This window comes from Megalops cyprinoides, chromosome 21, assembly GCF_013368585.1.
Source record: "Megalops cyprinoides isolate fMegCyp1 chromosome 21, fMegCyp1.pri, whole genome shotgun sequence".
Taxonomy (NCBI): Eukaryota; Metazoa; Chordata; class Actinopteri; order Elopiformes; family Megalopidae; genus Megalops; species Megalops cyprinoides.
In genome coordinates, this window is record NC_050603.1 from 23350779 (window position 1) to 23371762 (window position 20984).

The following is a 20984-nucleotide window of genomic DNA, read 5'->3' on the forward strand; positions in this document are numbered from 1 at the left end:
CATATTATTACTTATATATTAATTTACATTTTAATATACATTAATAATAATATATTAATAATTTACATATTAATATACATTACTTTCTTATAAATGCAATATTTCATTCCACAGACCATCTAGCTGCAGCAAATAGACCACTGGCGGTCTACAAAGTACAAAACCACTGACCTCAGTACAGTGCACGTGTGGGAGGCAGGGCAGGCAGTTTGTGGGTGGAGGGTGGAGTCAGACAGCCAGCAACTGGTCTCTGCAGGAAAAGCTTTTGGCTAAGCCTTGTCACTTAAGGAGCTCTACTTAAAAGAACCTGGCACTGCAGGTGCCATGGCAAGGTCAAGTTTGAGCTGCCCCATGCAGCTAGCAAATATGTAGTCATCAGCAATGATTTATGCTGATCAACCTTAAGATCCCCTGTTACGAACCCCACTTCCAAACACTTACAAGGACATAGCATATCTAATGTGACAGTGAAATAATGCTACTGGTCACACAGGTGCAAAGTTACAAATTTTATTATTTTTTTAATAAATACAAACGTTATATCATTAAGAAAACGTCCCATCTACGGTGGGCAGTTCTGCATCTTTACAAAGCAAAATCTTCTATAAAGCCAGCGACACTTCTGCTATTATGCGAGTAAAAGAAGAATCAAAGCTGAGTAAGCAATCAGCTGTTTCCTAATGTTTCATTATCCAAACATTCGTTTAGCATTGCTCTTAAACCATCACAAAGAAGAATCACATGCAAATTTTGGGTTCAATGGCACTTTTTTGTTCTGTTGTCATTGTTTGCATAGAAAATGTATAAAAGCCAACCAGAACATTAGTATTGCCAGAAGCAGTTTTCCTGCAATTAGAACACATGATTGCAAAAAAAGGGTTAATGTACCATTTCTTCTTTTTTGACTGATTGACAATGAGTTTGACAGAAGACAAATATTGCTTCTTTATGAATTTCCCAAGTGCAATGACTAAAATCATTCCTTTCTGAGCAAAAAAAACATATCTTCAGCAACATCACTAACCAGTTGATAGAACCCTAAAACATATTCATTATCATAAGTGTGCTGTATAATAATTAAAATTAGTTCAGTCTTGTAGGTTCAAGAATGAAAAGCAGCTTTAACAAAACTGTTCCCATTTGATCCCAGCGGCTCCATGCGCCAGCTCTACACCTTGTGCGATAGTATTTGTTTCTAAGCATGCCAAACGTTAAATCAAACGTTACTCTATCAAGTTAAGTAAAAGATCGTCAGAACCAAATCAATCAGCCATTTTCGGAACTGGAGAAAGCCGTGGCATTTCAGCAAAGAACACCGAACGCGACTAGACAAACGGAGGAGCCGAGAAAGTACACGGGTCATTAGGAATGAAGAATTTACAGAGTTGTATGTAGCTTACAAGCACAGGTTTCTCCCACACACTCCTCTGACATCTGCCTGAGTTGCCCTGCTCTCAAACCCATCTACTCTCGGGCCTCCGCGTTATAAACAGTCAATGACAACATTGTGGGAATGGTGCATGCTTAGAGCCAGAGCCCTCCTCTTGAAACTCTTTGGCAGAAAAAAATGAGGAGCAGAGCACAAACTCTGGACTCTTGCTGGGTTGTCTAGAGGAGAGCATGAGGGCACAGGAATGGCTGATCCAGTCCCGGTGTTTATCTTTAGCAGCAGGGCAGCGCAGGCAGATCATGGAGGGAGGGTCCCTGGGCAGGGGGCTCCAGGGCTCTAGCAAGACACTTCGGTTGACTTGGGCACGGACTGGTCCACGTTGCTGTTGGCGGTGGTGTCCATGTCAGGGTCAGCGTGCGGGTGGGGGCGCTGATTGTCGGTGGTATGGGAGCGGCTCCGGTTACCCTCATTGGTGTGGGAGCGGCTGCGGTTCCCATCGAAGGAGTGGACGCTGGAGCCCGAGGCCGTGCGGGAGCGCACCAGCCTGGTCATGCTGGCCGAGGGCACTGGGGAGGAGGGCAACAGGGGAACAGTCACTCTACTGCGGTCAACATTTCAGCATGCAGCCACTTACACACACACAAACACTTGTCAGACACTCATAAAAAAACACACACACACTCCACACACAGCACCAACCCACAAGTGGATTTTGAGAGTGCTGCAGTCAGTGAAAATACCCCGCTTTGGACAATTTCAAATAATCTATTTCCCAAATGTAATAAAGTGAACTAAAATCAGCCCCAGAGCAGTTGCTTTGCGTAAAGATTGGTGGAATAGGATCCTTTCTCTGCCTCACCACCAGGAGGCAGTGATACCCATTACTGCCATGCCACACGTAAGCATTTATGTTCAGCTGTGCTGGGCACACATAAGAAGCTTAAATACATGGGATTTTCATTTCTTTGAATTGGTATGATGATTATATAGTTGTGGTTACACTGAGTGTTTGATGCAACAGAGAGAACATATAGAGCCTAAAGGCTCAGGAGAGACTAATTATGACGAATGGAAAGTGTAGGGGAGTTATGTAACCACACTCTTAAGATTTGACCTGTCAGCATTATTAGAGATAGAATGGCTCAGCGCTGCACTTTGTAGAGCTCAGAAAGTGATGCAATGTTTATTTTAGAATAATTTGCCAAAAAATCCAATTTTGGGGAAAAAACAAAAACAAACTACACTAGTTATAGAACAATGAGAATTAATGAGTGAAACTCAAATCAAAATCAAAGAATCAAAGAATATTAACAAAATACAAAAACATGAAGAGGCTTAGACTTCCTGATAGTAAAGATGAGGTATGAGCATCACACTTAAAGTGGACATGAATATTTTATTTAAAGAAAGCTCATGCATTCCTGTATCTTCAGCTTTGACTTTGGAAGTGCTTTAACTCAGATGTAACTAGAACTGCATCAGCTTTCCACTTCTCTCGGTGAAGTGTGATGTAGAAGATAAATATCTGTCCAGCTGTGTACTCACTGTAGCCCATTCCCTGGATGAAGTACTTGAAAGCTTCAGTCAACTTTGCGGGCTGTTGAGAGGACAAGAAAAAGGCTAAGCACATCAGCAGAATTGGGATTCCTACGCTCACTGGCTGACAGGATGTTAAGCACAATGCTGCTATTTACAGTAGCTTGTTTACAGTCTGCATGTTTACATGTTTGTTTACAGTTATGAGAAGGCAGTGCTGAGCACAGGCAGTTTAGGCCAGAATGGACTGGCACTGTAAACACAAGCATCCGGTGTTACAATTAGGAGCACACAGTGCCTGTTCTTAATGAGCTTAAACAAAGTCGCATCTCAGATAACGATTATCCCTCCCACCCGACGCAGATGGAATTATGGGCCATAAGCACCCGACGCTCACGTACCTGATCAACCTGGGGCAAACCACCACAATCGGCCATCTGCAAAGAGAGAGGAAAAAGGTGCACGAGTCAGAGCTCCGATAACAAGACGTTGCTGGCGGCTGCCAGCCTTAAGGTGTTAATAAGACACAAGGCCATGCCTACAGAGGATTCAGTCAGTGATTAACTACTGTGCCATTACCCATCGATAACAGAGAGATTTCAAACTCTGAAGGTGATGTGTGGCAAATGGTACGTGCTGGGTACAAAAAAAGGGGTCAGATGGAACAAATTCTGACCCCAGGGCTTCCTACGACTGGCACTTAGACACAAGCGCTAGTCAATATGTGACAAGCAGTGCTGAGCTAGTGGAAGCTTAGCCGCCTCTGCTGCTGTTCTACATGGCTATTATTAGCTCCCCATCTGCCATTATGGGTGTTAAGAGTAAATGCTCACCTTGAGCAGAGTTGTCTTTGTTGGGTCCAGCTTTGTGTTGCATTCCACCTGAAAGGGGAAAAAATACAGAGCTGTTACCCAATGAATTTGGATAACTGGGATTTTTATGGTGCATTCAAGCAGTGTTTAGCTGGTTCAACTGAATGCAGATTTCTGGCCATGCTTTTGAAAAAATAGCTATAGGAGTTCCAAACCCCTAAACATTCAGGAACATTAAAGACCACTGACGTCTGTGTGTGCATGCACTTACCACAGCGTCGACCGCGGGGGAGCTATCTCCAACGACCAGGAGAGCCGGGCATCTGCAGGAAGTGGCAGTTAGTTTGTAGGCCTGAACAGCGCAAGGATCTCAGAGTGATCACATTCTCCAAAGACTCATGACTGTGAGAGGTATTTCTGACTTACTTCAGGGTCCGAGCGTTTATGGGCCCCCCTGGAATGGGGCGCTCGATCTCCAGGTCCCTCCGACTGTCAGGAAGAATGCACCATTAAAACAATCAACCATAACAAGGCTAACACAAATTAAAAACCGTGCGAGAAAAAATTGTGTGCTCTCTCTGTGAACTTTACCTTTCATAGGACTTCACAAAGTGCTGCAGGTTGGTTTGGTTCACATCGTGCATGATGTGGTGGCGGTATGTCGCGATCAGGTCGTGGTTGTTGTGGATTTCCTCCTGTAAAGGAAAATACTCATCATTACCCTCCAGCACCAACAGACATCACACACCAGAAACAAAAAATCCATCACACAGTGTGCATTTATTTATTATTGCAAAATAATTCTGAATTTCACTTTATTGATATTTTAGTGATAATACTTACAGTTACATATATATAATATGAAATTTACGGTCTGAATAAAAAGACTGATCAGAAATGGAAGCCTCATTCATTCATTCATCATAACTTCATTTAAACATGAAGCTCTCCATGTTCCTTAATTTTATGCATGAGAAGGATCTTCAACATATAAAATGAAAGATTAAAAATACTAAAAAAAGGCAGAGCAAAAGTTAAAAAAAAAAAAATTACATTGTATAACATGGCAGTTTCAAACTACTTATCATAAAAGTACGTACCTTGCCAAACAGATGGGTAATGATCATGTCAGGCATGGCATGAGCCCAGCCAGAGATCTGCAATGAGATCAAAGAGAAATCTTCAGTTCTTCACTGAGGGGTGTGGTCAAAACGCTGTCAAATTATCAGCCATAATAACATAGTTCAACACCACAAAGTCCTGAACACAAAAGTCAACTCCCTTTTAACATATCAGAACAATGTTAACAGACTGTGCAGCATGATACCTCTATAGCAATGGCACCCACTGGGGAATGCATATCCTTGATACTGTGACAAATGCTGCTTGTGTACCCTGTTTTAATTCATCACACATTAACACACACATTCCTTAAAAAGTAGCTCCTGGCATAACAAATATGAAAAGAACAAGATGGCTGAATTAAAGGTACATTGATAAAAACTATCATACTAAAAATCCACTTAAGGTGGTGCGCTTGGCTGTCGGTGTGAGCCAAAAACTCATTTTATCCAAACACCTCATTCCTGAAATGTCAGACAAAGGGCTGGATACCTTGTGTGCAGCCCAGTCCATCCAGCCCTCGGCACATGGGTTAATGTTGATCAGAACCAGACCCTCCACCATGGCTGGGTAATCCAGCTGTAATAAACAAAAACATGAAGCATTCCCAACATCACCACTGCCACTGTCCATTCTACCCACTACAATGTTACATTACATTACTTTACACATTACAACAGCAAACATAATATCAACCTAAATCTATCAATCTACATTGAAAAGTTAAAGTAAGACTGGTGAAAATGGAAATGTGGCTTGCAGGTGAGAAATGTGGCCAGTTGCTCAATCTCAGCTCAACTGGACTGTGGGGAAATAAAACAATGCCACATAGCAGGTACCCTTCAGTTTTGGAGGGAAAATGAAATTCAGGCACAGGCAGGGTGCGGGTGCTCAGCCAGAAAAGAGCATTTGAAATACTAATGCTGCAGTAATTATAAGCAGGATTATGCAGTCTGCATCAATATTGGCTGCTGAAAACAGGAACTTTAGTACTGCCTAATCCTGGTTTGATTAGAGGTATGTGAAAAAGAGCAAGTCACAGGAATGGTTAATATCGACTCACAGCAAATCTGGCCAGGATGTAGGCTCCGGCACCCATTCCCATCCCAATCACGCTCTTCAGACTGCAAGAAAAGAATGACAAAATGGTATGGCACAGGTCTGTGTGCAGAACGGGGGAGTAACACAGAATGAGATCAATGGGTTAGATAATTGAAATTAGTGAATGCTCTTATTTTGCCACTTACCCAAAATGCTTCAGGACCAGAGGAAGAGCCTCAGACAGCTGGTCCATGGAAGGATACTCATAGCTTCAGAAAGATAAAAACAGGTAGAGAATGTGTAAGCTTAATTGCTTAAATTCCAAATACATTTATAATGCATGTGCTGTATGGCTCCAGGCAACTACACCATAACAAACACCTGGAGAGAGTTCAAAGTACTGGAAGTCTAGTGATGTTCTGTTTTAGTAACTCCTGTCCAAATGGAGCCTTTTTTTACTAATGTATTCTGTGATATCCAAGCAGTGTCCCTTATCTGAATTCTATCTAAGCTGCTACCCCTTGGTGTCTTGCACAACATTAGGAAATTGGTGATTGCTGAAACTAGTAAAAACATTGCTGCGTATGCAAGGGCAAAGTGTAAGGCTTGTTTAGATTTGTTACTCAAAAAAGTTCAGGAAAAAACATGTGGCTCAACTGAACAGAGGCCTTTGACTTTTCTGTAAGGTGTGTGAAATTATCAGGGTCACGCTTAATTAGCTTGAAGGACTGACGCCCATGAAAAGACATGCCGAACACGTGTGGCGTCACAGATGAGGATTTCCCAGGGTTCGCGGCTCTTTCAGCCAAAGTGGGTTAGAACAACAGGTGAGCAGAGGTCACAGACATTGCAGCCTACATTTCACCTAGGTCACCGTTTGGGTGGGCGGGGGCATGTATGTGTGTGGGGGGGGGGAGTTTAAGGGTGGTTCGACACTCACCCAGCGGGCAGGTTGGGGGCCCCCTCCTGCTGGCCCGGCGCGTCTACGTGGCACACAGCAAAATGCTGCGTGATCTCCTGCATGTCCTCATGGGTGAAGAGAGAGTCAAAGCAGTTTTTGTCTGGATAGGCAAAAACCAGAGGAAAATTGCTCATGAACATGGAGCAGGGATGGAGGGCATGGAGAGCTCTACATATATGCACAACAAGACTGACTTCAGCATGACTTAGGCATTAAACATGAACCTCCCCATACAAAAATGAAATATATTGTAATATTCTGAGAAATAAATTGTTCAGTCCAAGAATATATTGGAAATATTTTAATAACACAATAATGCAAAGCAGAAATATATTGCAATATAACAACATGGCAATATTTTTATTTTCAATATAGATTGAGCTAAAAAATATCCTCAATATATTATTTTTTCTATGGGCCCATTCTGGCTGTAAGATTAATGTGGGGGGCTTAAAATGACAAATGGAGTGAAGCATCACTTAAGCTCAGGTATAACCCGAACAAGTGTGAGAGCAGGGGAAACAGGTCGGGGCTTACGGTTCAGTCCAATGTCATGGAATGTCATGATGATGGGCCGATCCCCTTTGGGTACCCCCCTCATGGTGCAGTGGACTTTGCCATAGGGGGTCTCCACATCATGCTCCTGTGGGCACACAGCTCTGGTGAGACCCAGGCATCGGGCAGAAAAAAAACACTATTCACAAAGCTTCACAGTGGAAACTGCATTGCCGAGCTCCAGTTAGGTCCTCAAGCAAATCAACAGCCCTATAGAGATCTGCAGCTAACACTAGCAATGGCAATCAGCCCATATTCCTCAGAGATGATAGGAATCAAAAAAGAAACAAAGTTATGCTCTAGGATCTCTTCCACAAGCTCCACAACAATGACGTGTTGATTCTCAAAGATTTCAATGGTTAAAAAAGGCACTTTGCCTAGATTTAAATTCAGCAAAATGCAAATTCTTCCCCAATTAGTGAATAGTTACAACTACATTTAAAATAATTTACTGTTAAAATGTTTACCAAAATCTTACTATTAAAAAACTCAAGCCATTAACATGACAAAATCAGGTGACAATGTTCACAATTAAAAACTGTTCAGAACAAACTCATTATCAAACCACTAATGCATAACCAATCTCTCTGTATGTGCAACACAATCTTCAGAGGATTTCTCACACAACACAATATTCCTCTTAATTCATTTCAATGACTGTTTTAGACAATGGCACCAGATCATTTCTGGACAAACTCCATTCTTCCTCTGCACAGTTAGTTGCAGACTGAGCAATAAATGTAAGGGACTGTTACAATTTTCCAGAGTTAATACAATTTATGTTAGTACTCAGTATACCAATTTTAGCTACCAATGCACTCATAAAAGTGGGTAAGTAATGAAGGAAAATAATGAACATGATTTAATATAAATTATTTTATTAAAATAAATTATCATTTATTAATGTAATTATTTACTAATGAAAGAAGTAATGAAACAAATAATGCTTCTTGTCATGTACTATTCCAAGCTGAGGACCAACAGCAGATCAACAGAAAAAAAAAAATCTTGCCTTTAACCAATATGAGACACAGTGACTGTGTTGCCTCTGTGACAGCCATTGCACACAGACACATCCTGACCACGGCATTGCAAACCAGGCCCATACAACATGCAAGACTAACAAAGACTGACGCGATAACATTCAAAAAACTCAGACACACAGCGACTCAGTGAGGCTTCAGCATAAACATCCACTAAAAATAATAAAGCTGGTACTCACAGCCACCTCAATCTCAAAAACACACTCCATGTCAGAGTCCTCGAGAACCATGTTTGCTGCTATTGTTGCTGTGAGTAGTGAGGGCTAGATCCAATTGTCTGCAACGCCTCTAAAAGGTACTTAGCTCAAAGTCGGCTGAGGGCCGCGTTTTATACGCCTGCTGCTCAGGGCTCTCTGTAAGCCCTGCCATCCCATGGTGCCTTGCTGAGCGGCCAAAACAAGTTAATGCTGGATGAAGACATCCGCAAATTGGATCAGTCAACGTCAGGTGGTTTGAACATGTAAAAATGACCCGCCTCTCCGGTTCAGGGACATTGGAAAATTCAGGCAAACAAACAAAGAGCTGCAAACTGGAACATCAGCGGTCAGCTCTAGGGTGGCTGATGAAAATATGAATATGAATACAGCACTGGCTGACATTATGTGCATGACAGTGGAACAATTCACTCAGTTCTTGCTTGCTTGTGCAATTCAAACAAGCGAAACAGTATTCAAAGCAAATTAAATGGTCGTGTTGTAAATGCATAAACTGCAGCAAACACAAAAGTGTTGTGTTCTGATTTTATCAGATTTATTCTGGTGTCTTAGGTATTTACGGAAATAAAATTAATTTTTGTCATTAATCCACATACTGCCAAACAGGAAATGACTGTCTAGCAGTTTTCTCCATAACGTTTACTTATAAGCAGAAATGCAGGCATTCTATCTAGCCTCCACTGGAACTATGGGAATAGTGTTTAAAACGATGGAAAAAAATGCTGCCTGGCTAATTTTAAACCAGTGCTAATTAATTTAGAAAGCAAATTCAAACACATTTACATTTCACACTTAGTGGGATTTACTTAAAATTTGTAAAACTAAAAGTCACTATCATAAACATAAAAAAGTGGAACAATACAACCCAACACTCATGGTTCCCCAATGAGGAAATGAAATGCACTTGCCCTTGAAAACTCATTTTACTTGACGTGACCAAAAAGAAGGCTACAGAATTGAGGTCAGGGGTGGGAAAGCAGTGGGATTCTGAGGGAATCAGAAGGGGGGAACTTGGATGAGTCAGTGATACTGCAAGGGGAGGGGGACGGGATGGACCGGGATTTCCCAAGAACAAAGACACATCTCCAGTTTGAGGCTGCATTCTAAACCAAAAAAAGAGATAAAGAAAACCAGTTACAGGACTTATGGTAATATCTGAGCAGTTGCCATGGATCCTTCTGGACGCAAACACATGGCGCCTCTCCAGCAGGGCTAATCCCATTTAGCTAGACGTCTGTGTGCAGCGCTGGCCAGCCACGTTAAGAGCTATGGCAGATGGCGGTTCTGTGGTGCCAATGGCAAAGCCCTTAGACTTGCAGACAGTTGACGATATTAAATACTGCCCTGGAAACCTGAGAACTAATCTTCTGGGAGGATCAGCACAGGACGGCAATCTGTTTCAGAACTCTTCTGCATGCATGGAGGCCCTTGGGCCTCCACCACCAAAAACAGTCTGCTCTGCATCTTCAGTGGCTTCAACCATCCCCAGGGGACAACATCTCTCACACATAAACTGGGGGCAGAGTTAGCATCTGTATTGTGCATGCATTCATGTGACTATGCATTTAGCATTTTTATTGCAATTCAGAAGCTCAGAGCTAAATGACTTTTCAAAATGGCCTTTGTATAGAGGTAAAGATATGTGTTAAAACATCTTCCTTGGGAGCTATTACAGGGGCACTGCATATGAGGTTTTAAATCTCAATTGTAATTGCAGGTAAAATGATGCAAAGATTTGATAAAGTAACTCTAAAAAAAACTGATAAATGACAAAAAGTGTTGGTTGAACTATCAGCGAACACAGCAGACAAATAACCTTTTTGATGCTCATGCGTTCATTCATCTCAATGACACTGACCAGTACACCAAAGCCACCACTTTACATGTAATGCTTGACATGCTTGGGCATTCTATTAGAACAACCAAACCCATCATTTTCTGTTACGTATCAGGAATAAAACTTACAGATACGCATACAAAATAGACCTATTTTCTCTGATGTCCACAAAATGTCCAAGTGGTGGCATGGTGTAATAGTTAAGGAGCTGGGCTTAAATTAAAGATATTCCATCTACCAGGTGGGGCACTGCTGGTATAACCTTCAACAGGGTCCTTAACCTGAACAGCTTCAGAAAATATCCAGCTGCAGAAGCAGGAGTACATTTAAAAAGTTGTGCCAGGTTACATTTTACGTCAGTTCCAACCACAACATTGACCAAATCTTTAAAGCACAGAATGGCATCCTAATTGCACGAGCACTGGTTGAAAAGGAAAAAAAAAAAAGGTGAAAAGTCAAGTCACGGGCGAAACTGGGTCATCCTGAAATTTGGCCAAACCCTATCCATGTTTGACTACCATCATCACATATGGCTCACAAGATGGAGCTAGAGAACAGGAGATTTACACCAGCACAATGAGCTTGCACCAGCTGTAGCCACCCTTGTGGTGAATAACCCTGCCAAACAGCAATGGCAGGGCATATCGAGACACGTCCTGCGACAGTCCACTCGGAAAAACATGCTCAGTGATGTACTGGTATTCCTTCCTACTATGATCCCTCTTCACATGGTCGATTATGAAAGACACAAAGGTATAGGAAGGGTGGAGCTGCTCAGCCACAGACCGAAGAGGAACTGCGGTGAGCCCAATTCAAACATGTGGCATGGAATTTTCCCCCTTTACCGTGGTGCTACTGTGTCAGCAATTTGGTTAATTGGTAGATATGTCTGTGTTGCTGGCTCTTGGCAAGTTCAGGCCTGCCCCACCACAAAAAGCCTGGCATTCATTGTAGTGAGCAGCCAGACTGGAAATCACAGGTGAATTCTGTAGTCTGTGTACTTGCCTTTAGCGTGAGTTGCTGAACAGCCGCTCTCAGTCCCTTTAAAAGAAACATGTACAGACAGATTAGGAACACAGATTTGTATTCACATACTGTAGTGATGAGTGATATGTATCTGTGCTAAACATCAATATCAAAAACAGACATTTTGTTATTATCCCTTTTTCTGCAAGCCTTAATTGATAAGTGCAAAATGGGGCCCAGTTTTCAAGGTAATGTCAGTTCATTTCTCTGCATGATCCAAGACAATTATAAAAAATACTTGTGTAACTGGGAATCATAGACAGAAATAACTTCAGCTGTAAGCAATAGTGGCTAATTTGTATAATTGTGGAACAAGTGTTAAAACATTGGGGGGCACACAGTGGACCAGGGTGTTATAGCTACCAATAAGGAGAGATTTTCCTGCTAAATCATGCAATCCCTCTCATTTTACGTGCATGCAGTTTCCTAAACAAAGACCTCCCCACATGTCATTACATAATCAACAAAATACAACAATAGCTGGCGTAAAAGTTTATGATGCTTCACAACAACCACACAATCATACAATAAAAGGAACTAAACAAAATAAAAACTTTTCCTACATACTCACCGCCAGTTCCTGGTCCACCAGCAGAGGTTTTGACTCAACAACCTGAATGTCATCCATATTTGCCAGCAAGAGGGCCTATAAACATGGACAAACAAAGCAAAAATAAACACAGATCGACTCACAAACCTGTGATTTTACCTAGGGCCTCTGCATGCTCACAGCCTCCACTACAACAACAAGGAGCTTGGAGCTCCTAATATATCATGTGGCAGACCACACTCTTTCACATCTGCTTTCAGAGTTTAGTCACCTTTTTAAGAGTTAACAGCAAAACATGACTTTTTAGAAAAGTACACACTAAATAGGATTTCCCCCTTCACTACTGGTTATATATATGGTACTTTCCATTCCTGACAAAACAAAGAGTTCTCACAGTGTAACCATGGATTGCCTAGATTTGTAAAATGCTTTTTACAATAATAATTTTATATTCATCAATCTTGTAAAATTTTTAGTATGTAGTATGATTTTTCATACTACTCTTTGAAGGACTGTCTGAGTGAACCAGTAGGGTACATCTATCAAATTAAACCAATTTTGATTTACAGTGCATGTAGTCAAGTGTTTGCAACATAACACCTCACATTACAATTGTGCTTATTGTTAATGATCACATTCACGCACTGTGTTTAGGGCAGGGTGGAAGCTTGGCTGAAAATTCCCAGGTTGGGACACATCCTACTTAACAATAAAGCAATATAAAGCTCTAAATGTTCATCACCCCCCCCCCCCCCCCCCCCCCCCCCAACAAAGCCATGTACAGCGCTGATGATACACCAGCACAGACATTTACAAACAGCAGTAAAACAGGAGTCACATAAATCATGAGTGAGATAAAACAATATGGCAATTCATCTCAGTAAGACAGGAGAGAAAAACAGGCAATTAGATTTAATAAAAAGTGCTAGAATACTGCTAGAAAAGTCACCTTGCAAAAGAACAATCCCTGGCCACCAGTTATGAAATACTGACTGACAATCCAACAGACTAGAACAGGACAGAACTGTGTCAACAGTGTTTGTGAGACCCATTTATGGCAGATGTATCACACTGCCCATCCAATCAAAGATTTACAGCTATAATGTGAACCCCTGTGCATTTTCTCAAATGGCTGGGCTAGTCAGCTAACTGTGCCTAATCATGAGCATGTGGTAGCCGTTTTGCTGTAGTAATCCTCTAAAAAAAGAATGTTGTACATGCATATTTATTAATAGCCATGACTAAAGAGGAACAAAAATATTATAAAAATGTACATGCAAGTGTACATTCTGGATATTTTTCCTGCTGAAAATGTGTAAAAAATGTTACGCTTTAATCTTAATAGCATTGCACAGTGACAATTTAGATTATTCACATTCTGCTTACTGGAAGTTCAATGGATGCTTTTGAAACTGCACAGAGGCATCCAAAGGCTTCCTGTTCCCCTGTGGCAAAAAGGAGGTCACACACAGAAGAGATTTGTCAGTAACATGTGTCATCATGGGTGAGGTCAGAGAGCTCTCTGAGGACTGCAGGTAAATAATCATTGACCTCCACAAGTTAAGATGAATGAACCACATTTCATTGTAGGTTATTGAGAAATCAAAGGCTACTGGTACAGCAGTACCCCTGACAAAGAAGATTCATGTCTATCTTGCTAACTTGTGTTGTGACACAAGTGGTTCTGGAGGCAACCATAAATCAACAGGCAACTGGTGAAGATCTCCTAAACAAACTGGCATCTTCAGGTTATTGTGGGTCAAAAAAAGAAGAAAAAAAAAACATTTTATATTGCCTGCATGAATGTGCATTCATCTGAATGTGAACTGGTAGTGTGGCCGAAAAACTGGTTCTTTCTGAGAAGTTCACTCTGCTGACACCCCAGTCAGTCCAGTCCAGTCCACTATCATTCCAGCATGATTGAAAGTACTGCAAAAAAATCTACAAAGAAACAGCTAACCGATCACAAAAAAGTTTACAAAAAAGTTTATGCATTCTTTACTGATCATCTCATTCTCCAGATCTCAGTCTAATCAAGTATTTGTGGATCATACTCAAGAACACAGTTCACATATAAAAAAAAAGAGAAAGTTAGTGAAATGGTGAAAAATCTGAACCAGAAGTGCCAGAATCTCATAATACACTACAGGAAGCAACTCATCAGGGTAATCTATGCCAGAAGAGGATTTAAAAAATACTATTTACAAGGGCATGAGAGTGTGTCCCTTGTGTTTTCTGGAAAAAATCCATTATTTGTGGACAATCAGAATTTGCTGAGTGCAAAGCTATTAAGATTTAAGTGTAGCATTTTTTTTTTTTTTACCATTTTTTAAGTGCCTGTTTAGTCAGCCACCCACTGCCTACCAACTCAGCACTTGTTATTGTATTGAGGGTAATGGCCACAGCACTGCAGACTAGTTCCCTGTCCAGGTGTATATTGAGCCATTTTAGTTGGTGATAAACTTTGATCCCGTGAGCCCGCCAGGCTTTTGAGCAGATCTTACAATAATCTTTGCATGTAAACACACTGACCCCTCCCACAAGACAAAATGCTTTCAAGACTTTTTTGTGCTAACCACCTCTTTGATCCACTAGTAGTTATGTAACTACATGACATACTTTAGCTATTAACTTGCTATGTAGGTTTAAGTACCTAACCAAAAAGGAAGGAGAGCACACTGATTATATAATGTTTTGACTGCTTGCTAGTAACTGCAGCTATATAAACCCAACTAGTGACCTACTTTAGCCACCATGCAATAAAGAGAAGCATAGTACATTGACTTTTTAGTTAGTTTAGTAAGCTTTTGATTCCTTGCTAGCTAATGTAGGAACATATACACTGAAACTTAATTTGCTAGCTTGCCATTAATACCCAAGCTATATGTAATCATGAAAAAAAAAAAAAAAAAAAAACTTCAGGGCACTGCATTATAGGCATAACCACACAATGTCCCATCCAGTATGGAGGCTACTGAGGGAATGTCAGTGCAAACCATAAACAATCAAATCAAATAAACAATCAAAGTTCTTATTGCCACAATATACCTCATTATACAAAATGATCCCCTGATGCATTCAAAAGATGCTCGAAATGGTACAAGGTACAAAATTATTTTAAAATTAGTAGATATGGTATAATTCATTTCAAACTTCTTTGCAATAGTAATGCATCCATCTTCCCATATCTACCCATTCTACACACTGATAAAGTCAACATCCTAAAAAATGAGGTAACTACCATGTGCTGCCAGTTCAACAAAATGCAGTCCGTTTACTAGTGTCAATCAAAAAACAGAAGTGCGTTATTTTGCAATTCTGAAGCTGTAAGGCAGTTGCTATAGAAATATCTCAATGTGAATGGCTTTTCAAAAATTCTAAGCAGGCCACAAAAATGTTGGGCCTGTTTCACTTCCTCCAGGAAGTTTGGTCTTCATGGTGACTGCACAGACATGTGACCACACATTCAGCCCCTCCATTAAAATCTGTGGTGACTGATTGCAAATGTCAAGCAGAACAATCCAGTCTAGAAAATAAAAGCACATATGTGGTATATGTGGATGAGACAAATTAGTGCATGTCACACAGAAGACTCTGTCTCTGCAACTCTTGAAGGTACAAGTACCCAGAGTACAGAAGAGGAACTGAATATCTGGTAATAACAGAATATCTGTAATAAGACAAAATTCTCAGCTTGAATTAGTTTTACTGAGGAACAAGATGGTTCCCCAAGTGACTTTAAATTTCACTGACTGAAACAAGTTTTTCTTGATACACCTGTTCAATTATTTTCTTTTTACATTAAACAAGCATCAGTGGACTTAAATGTTATTACAGTTAAATGGATGTTAACCACTGTGGACACTTCAAAATATAAAATGAAACACCAGTTGTCTGCAGTAGATAGCTATTTAACCAAAGAAAAATAACCATGCACTTGGCTGTGTAAAATAACACAGCAATGAATCAGTAATCAGAAATACATTTGTCCCTTTGTACTTCCCTAACGAACTTGGTTCAGACAGGTCCTAGGAAAAAAAGTTATTGCACACTAGGTCAAAGGGTGAATCCATTTCTACTCAAACAAATGCATGCACACATTCAAGCATGTGCACATCCACACCAACTGTCCCTTTTTTGAAGTAAAGCTTTAACTGATAAACCTGTTTAAAAATGCCCAGATATACAGAGATCACCCTGTGAAACAACAGCTGAGTAACATCCATTTTCTTTTTAGAGTGAGGGAAGTTGAGTCATATTTGGTTTTGAGCCAGAGATGAACTTAAGTCTTTTTCACTTTTACACCCACTGTTTACACCAAGAGGTTTACAATGACCCATGTGTTCCCTCTATTTAAAGAATGCGTAGAACAGCTCCAGAGTGCCACAGTCTGTAAAGCTGCTGGCTCCGTGAAAGCCAAGCACTGCAGCCCACACACTGCATATTAGAGTCTGGCCCATACCATCAGTTGAGCATGACAAGCACTCCACAGCGGGGGGGAGGCATAATTGGCTTTGTCCGGTTAGGAAAGAGTGGGTTAATGTCAGCCAGGGATCCTCGCCTCCCAGCGGTATCAGCACCTCCTGCTGACTAACCAGGCACCCATAAGTTACTGGGCTGTCGTCAGCAACAACCACGCTGCTCCCCCTTGCGGCGTCATGTATGAGAGTGGCTGTTTCTCGCTTCAGCATTCCCTGTATGAGAGCGGTCCTGGGAGGAGTACTGGTGACCTGACTAACATTCAACTGCAAATTTGAAAGCCGGGAGGAAAACTGACAACGTCTAAAAAGCACTTTACGTCAGCACGGCATGTTGAAATTAGCAGCAATTAATTATTTATAGAAATACACTGTAATTATTGTTATTTTCCACAGTTAAACAGAGTTTTAAAACAGTTTACTACAGAGTGGAAGAATGTAATTTATTTACATTTTACTTGCATGGGGCTATTAGAAAAAATAGACTCACAAATTGAACATGGACATTTCAATTCTAGACTAATGCTAAGAAGTAAATTCCATACTTCTGAACAACCCCATTTTAACCAGGCAGGAAAAACAGTCACATCATAGACAATTAAGCCACCATAGGGGAGAATATGTTGTACATTAAGCTAAGTTTTTTAGATTCTCAGTGAGGACTTTGTTCACCAATGTTCCTAACCAATACAAAGAAGGCATGATTGAAAAACAAGTAAGATTGTGATTCTTACATGGACCTTGACCGCGTGCCAGATATGAAAAAGGATCCGGCAGTCCACCAAGACATGCAGTTGAGCACAAGATCTTGTCAGCAGAGTATCAAACAAGAAATATACTTTTTGTCTCCCTTCTGGCTCAAAAACTGGGGCTTTCAACTGGTTCTTTTGTTGTGCATAGCATCCTCCCCACTCAAATTCCAGCTCTGGCCCATGTGAGAGCTACAGTATACAAAACTAGATGCTGGTGATTTCAGCAAAGCACAAAAAAGTGAGACTAAAAGCTTTTGTTTTGTTTAAAGAGGCACCGTGTATCCACTGGCCAACACTGCCAGGCAAACAAGATGCAATAAATAACGTCTCATTTAACTTTTATGACCTCTTAACAGTGCTGAGCTGGCAGACGTCTGCAAACCGGATCACCTGCTTGCATGAAGGGCATGCTCAGTTAATGCTTAACCTGGAGGTAAATGGCTGTACAGTCATTGGTAATGCTTCACAAAATGCCTGCAAGAATAAGGTATGGTCTTTGAGGGCATTTATGCCCCATGCGCCCTTAACGTACTGTATCATGTGACTGATACTGTCATTCGGAACGTGGCAGGAAGATGTGTGCCTTGATGGTGTCAGGCCCTTCTTCACTTGAATGTTTTCAGAGAACATCCAGTGATTGAAAACAGCTAATGCTGACATGGCTCATAACCACTGCATGCACAATTGAGGCATGCACCATGCAATTGCACACCAACTCTTAGAGGAGAAAACATTCTGAAAATGACAGCTATATTCTGTGCATGGAAAGTCAAAGCAAGACTTCCAGACAGAAGCAGATGTGGACATCAAGGATGCATTTTCACCTCCCTGCAAACTTTGGCTTATGCACTATCATGGATAACAGACTCCACTATTATCAAGCCATTCAAAACACAAATTACTGTAAAACAAGAAAATGGCATAAACTGCTAACTAAATTCAGCAATATGAAGTATGAAAAGAATTACATATCAGCAGAAATAACATTATTGTGTGGCAGATGCAATTATCAGGAGTTAATTCTACTGATAACACTTTTACATGTTATTCATTCATACATTGGACATACACCAAAGAAATACAGGAGAGGTTCATCACTCAAGAATCAAACCTGAAGCCTCATGTAATATAAATGGATATATTTCAATATTTACTTTGGACTATATTAACATGTGTTTGAACATCTAATATATTCACAGGGTTTGTGAGAAAAACACACATTGCTACGAACAACACTAGTGTGGACTACGCAATCAAGCTCAAGGGCAGAGTTTAGTTCTGTGTTTACACTCAAGGCCACAATTTATCTCTTGTTTCACAAAAGACAATGCAACACCTACTGAGGTGTTGGGGTCTCATATTAGCATATGTGTGTATATTAGCACCAGTGCATCCGGGATAAGTGGCTTTACACAAGAGGAATATAAACTACTTCAGTTCATGGGATGCTCTGTGCAACTCTAAGTAAGCAAACTTAAAACTGTTTGCTGTTGGCCAAATGAAGCATTTTTAATTGGAAATATTCAGTTATGTTTTTAAACTATGCAGGCTGCCCTAAAATCTTGTGCATAAACCTAAAGGTCTAGCCATTAGCCATTGTGATTTTTAGGCCTATATATAGCCCTGCAATCCTGTGTGATACGATTTATTTAGACAAAGTCCTATCTTTTCAGAATGTTGGAGATGCAAATTCTTATTTTCTATGAAGAAGGTTAAGACCATCCAGGCTTCTCCACCATATAATCTATTACCAGAAACTCGAGCATCTGTAGAAACAATGATTGCTTTCTAATCTCCCAGAACGCATTTAATCTGTCAAATCCCTAATCTGAAATATCAACAAGCAGCTAAACTGTTTGAGACCTACATTTTCAGATTGTAAAAGATATCATAATCCAGTCGAGACAAGGGCAAATTCAGTTCAGGGGTAACCCTGGGGTCTAATGGTTGCAAAATAATGCAAAATAATTAGGTTATGTTTAAATAATAATAATATTATTATTATTATTATTATTATTATTCTTAATAATAATAATAATAATAATAATAACAATTATAATAATAATAATAATAATAAATAATAATAATAAACCTAATCTGAGTATTTTAAAAAGCCTACTGTGGCTTGAAATGACAATTTCCGATGTATTCTACACCTTATATAACCGCAGTTTAAATTCTAAAGTTGACAATCGATCAACACAAGGGGATAAACTTCAATTTATAAATTTCACAGTTTCTCTTCTGATCTCCTGCCTGCGTTCAAAGTCTCTCAATCCCCCGGACTCTTTCCAACGCGAAAACTTGGCACACCTTGCCAGCATCCGCCTCCCAGACTACACTTTGCTTGACGAGGGTCCCGCAGGGTCCCAACCCAGCTGTTTTCCAGTTCTCTTCTTCTTAGTTACAAACTCCAAGAAGTTGCAAGAACTCTCCAAGTTCAACCCAAATTTCTCAAAAAAAAAAAAAAAAACGGAGATTATACTTAAACAACCGGTACTACTAATGCCTTTCTGTTATCATATGGAAAATTTAAATGACATACAAACTCCTCGTTTTCCGTGTAGCACAAGCTCAATGCAGTTTTATCCCCAAGAAAAGCAATAAATCTTCTGCCCTGCCAAAGCTCAAATTGTGAAGGATTTAAAAATTTATAATATAAACAGACCCTTTCTGCCACGTGATCTGTCAAGCCTCCTGACTCCAGACTGTAAAACTGCTCATATTTTCGGTTGAGAACAATTATGCGTACGAGGCAAAGAACCCATTTACACATTCTGATGTTGGGCTTGAACACCGTGGTAATCGGCCACACAAATGCAAGATAGTTGTAAAATACTTCATTTAAAGATTTACATCATATTGCAAGGTGCCTATCGTAGTGTACTTCCGTATGTTGAGAATGCATTCTAGAACTAGAAGCTTCAGCAAGCAGCTTCATCAGGAGCACGTCGTTAAATCCGTATACATTTATCCCGAGTTTGACGTCTTCATATTAATTTTATCAAATACATTCTAAAATAATTACAAAATATACAAAAAAACAACGCTGATTAAAAATTGCAGCCCGTAACTTTAACAAATATAAAGCGTATCTGGAAGCGCGTACCTGTTGCTTCTGAATGTCCTGGGGGTCCTTTCCCACAAAAAAATGTCCAAAATCAATCGAAAGAAACGTCGACACCACTTCAGCAGAGCGACTCGTGTTCTTCGTTACTTCCACTAGCTTGTTTACTACGTGCAGCTCCGGGCGGATATATCTGGGAAATTTATAAAGCCTTGGGTGACTACAGCCCTGCCCACTACCTACCCCCTTTATCTAACTATTGGGCAATATCTCTGCGTTTTGCTGAAATCATCTTTCATGCGATTGCACGAAACGTTTGGACCGAGTGAGTACAGTTTTAAAACGAGTCAAGCGTTAAAAACGTAATTACATGGTTTGGCATCAAATTTAAATCCGCCTTATGTCTGAAATTAAAGCCATAAACAAAAACATAATGATTTCGTGGACAACAATCAAATGCTGGAAAAATAGGTTAATATTTTCATTAAAAATGTCTACCTACACATGGACATTTTATGGAAAGGTGTAAATTAAAATGGATATTTCACATCCTCCGGATAGCTGCTGGGTGTGTGCTGGAATTTTGGCTTCGGTATAAT

At 40.4% G+C, this 20984-nt stretch overlaps 1 protein-coding gene across 2 annotated transcripts; it reads right to left on the minus strand.

The window, feature by feature from the left end:
• Positions 1–1529: 1529 nt before the first annotated feature.
• ndrg1a (N-myc downstream regulated 1a) lies at positions 1530–20564 on the minus strand. 2 transcript variants are annotated; one of them, XM_036555316.1, is made up of 16 exons: positions 20428–20564; positions 12110–12184; positions 11518–11553; positions 7400–7505; positions 6842–6962; positions 6108–6170; positions 5924–5984; positions 5353–5439; positions 4839–4895; positions 4330–4433; positions 4165–4227; positions 4010–4061; positions 3760–3807; positions 3328–3363; positions 2936–2987; positions 1530–1956 (listed from the first exon to the last, which is right to left on the minus strand). In XM_036555316.1, the coding sequence occupies exons 2-16, from the start codon at positions 12164–12166 to the stop codon at positions 1727–1729; spliced, it is 1173 nt and encodes a 390-aa protein (XP_036411209.1). In that variant the 5' UTR covers positions 12167–12184; positions 20428–20564; the 3' UTR covers positions 1530–1726. The 2 variants fall into 2 exon arrangements, with proteins under 2 accessions (XP_036411209.1, XP_036411210.1); XM_036555317.1 differs by lacking the exon at positions 20428–20564 and adding an exon at positions 13475–13534.
• Between the last annotated feature and the right edge of the window lie 420 nt (positions 20565–20984).

Bases quoted from the DNA above. Each gene is read 5' to 3' on its own strand.
- ndrg1a (XM_036555316.1), bottom strand. From the start codon at position 12,166: ATGGATGACATTCAGGTTGTTGAGTCAAAACCTCTGCTGGTGGACCAG. The intron at 11,554-12,109 runs GTGAGTATGTAG...TTTCTTTTAAAG, and splicing joins TGGTGGACCAGGAACTGGCG to GGACTGAGAGCGGCTGTTCA. The intron at 4,228-4,329 runs GTAAAGTTCACA...TCTTCCTGACAG, and splicing joins TTTGTGAAGTCCTATGAAAG to TCGGAGGGACCTGGAGATCG.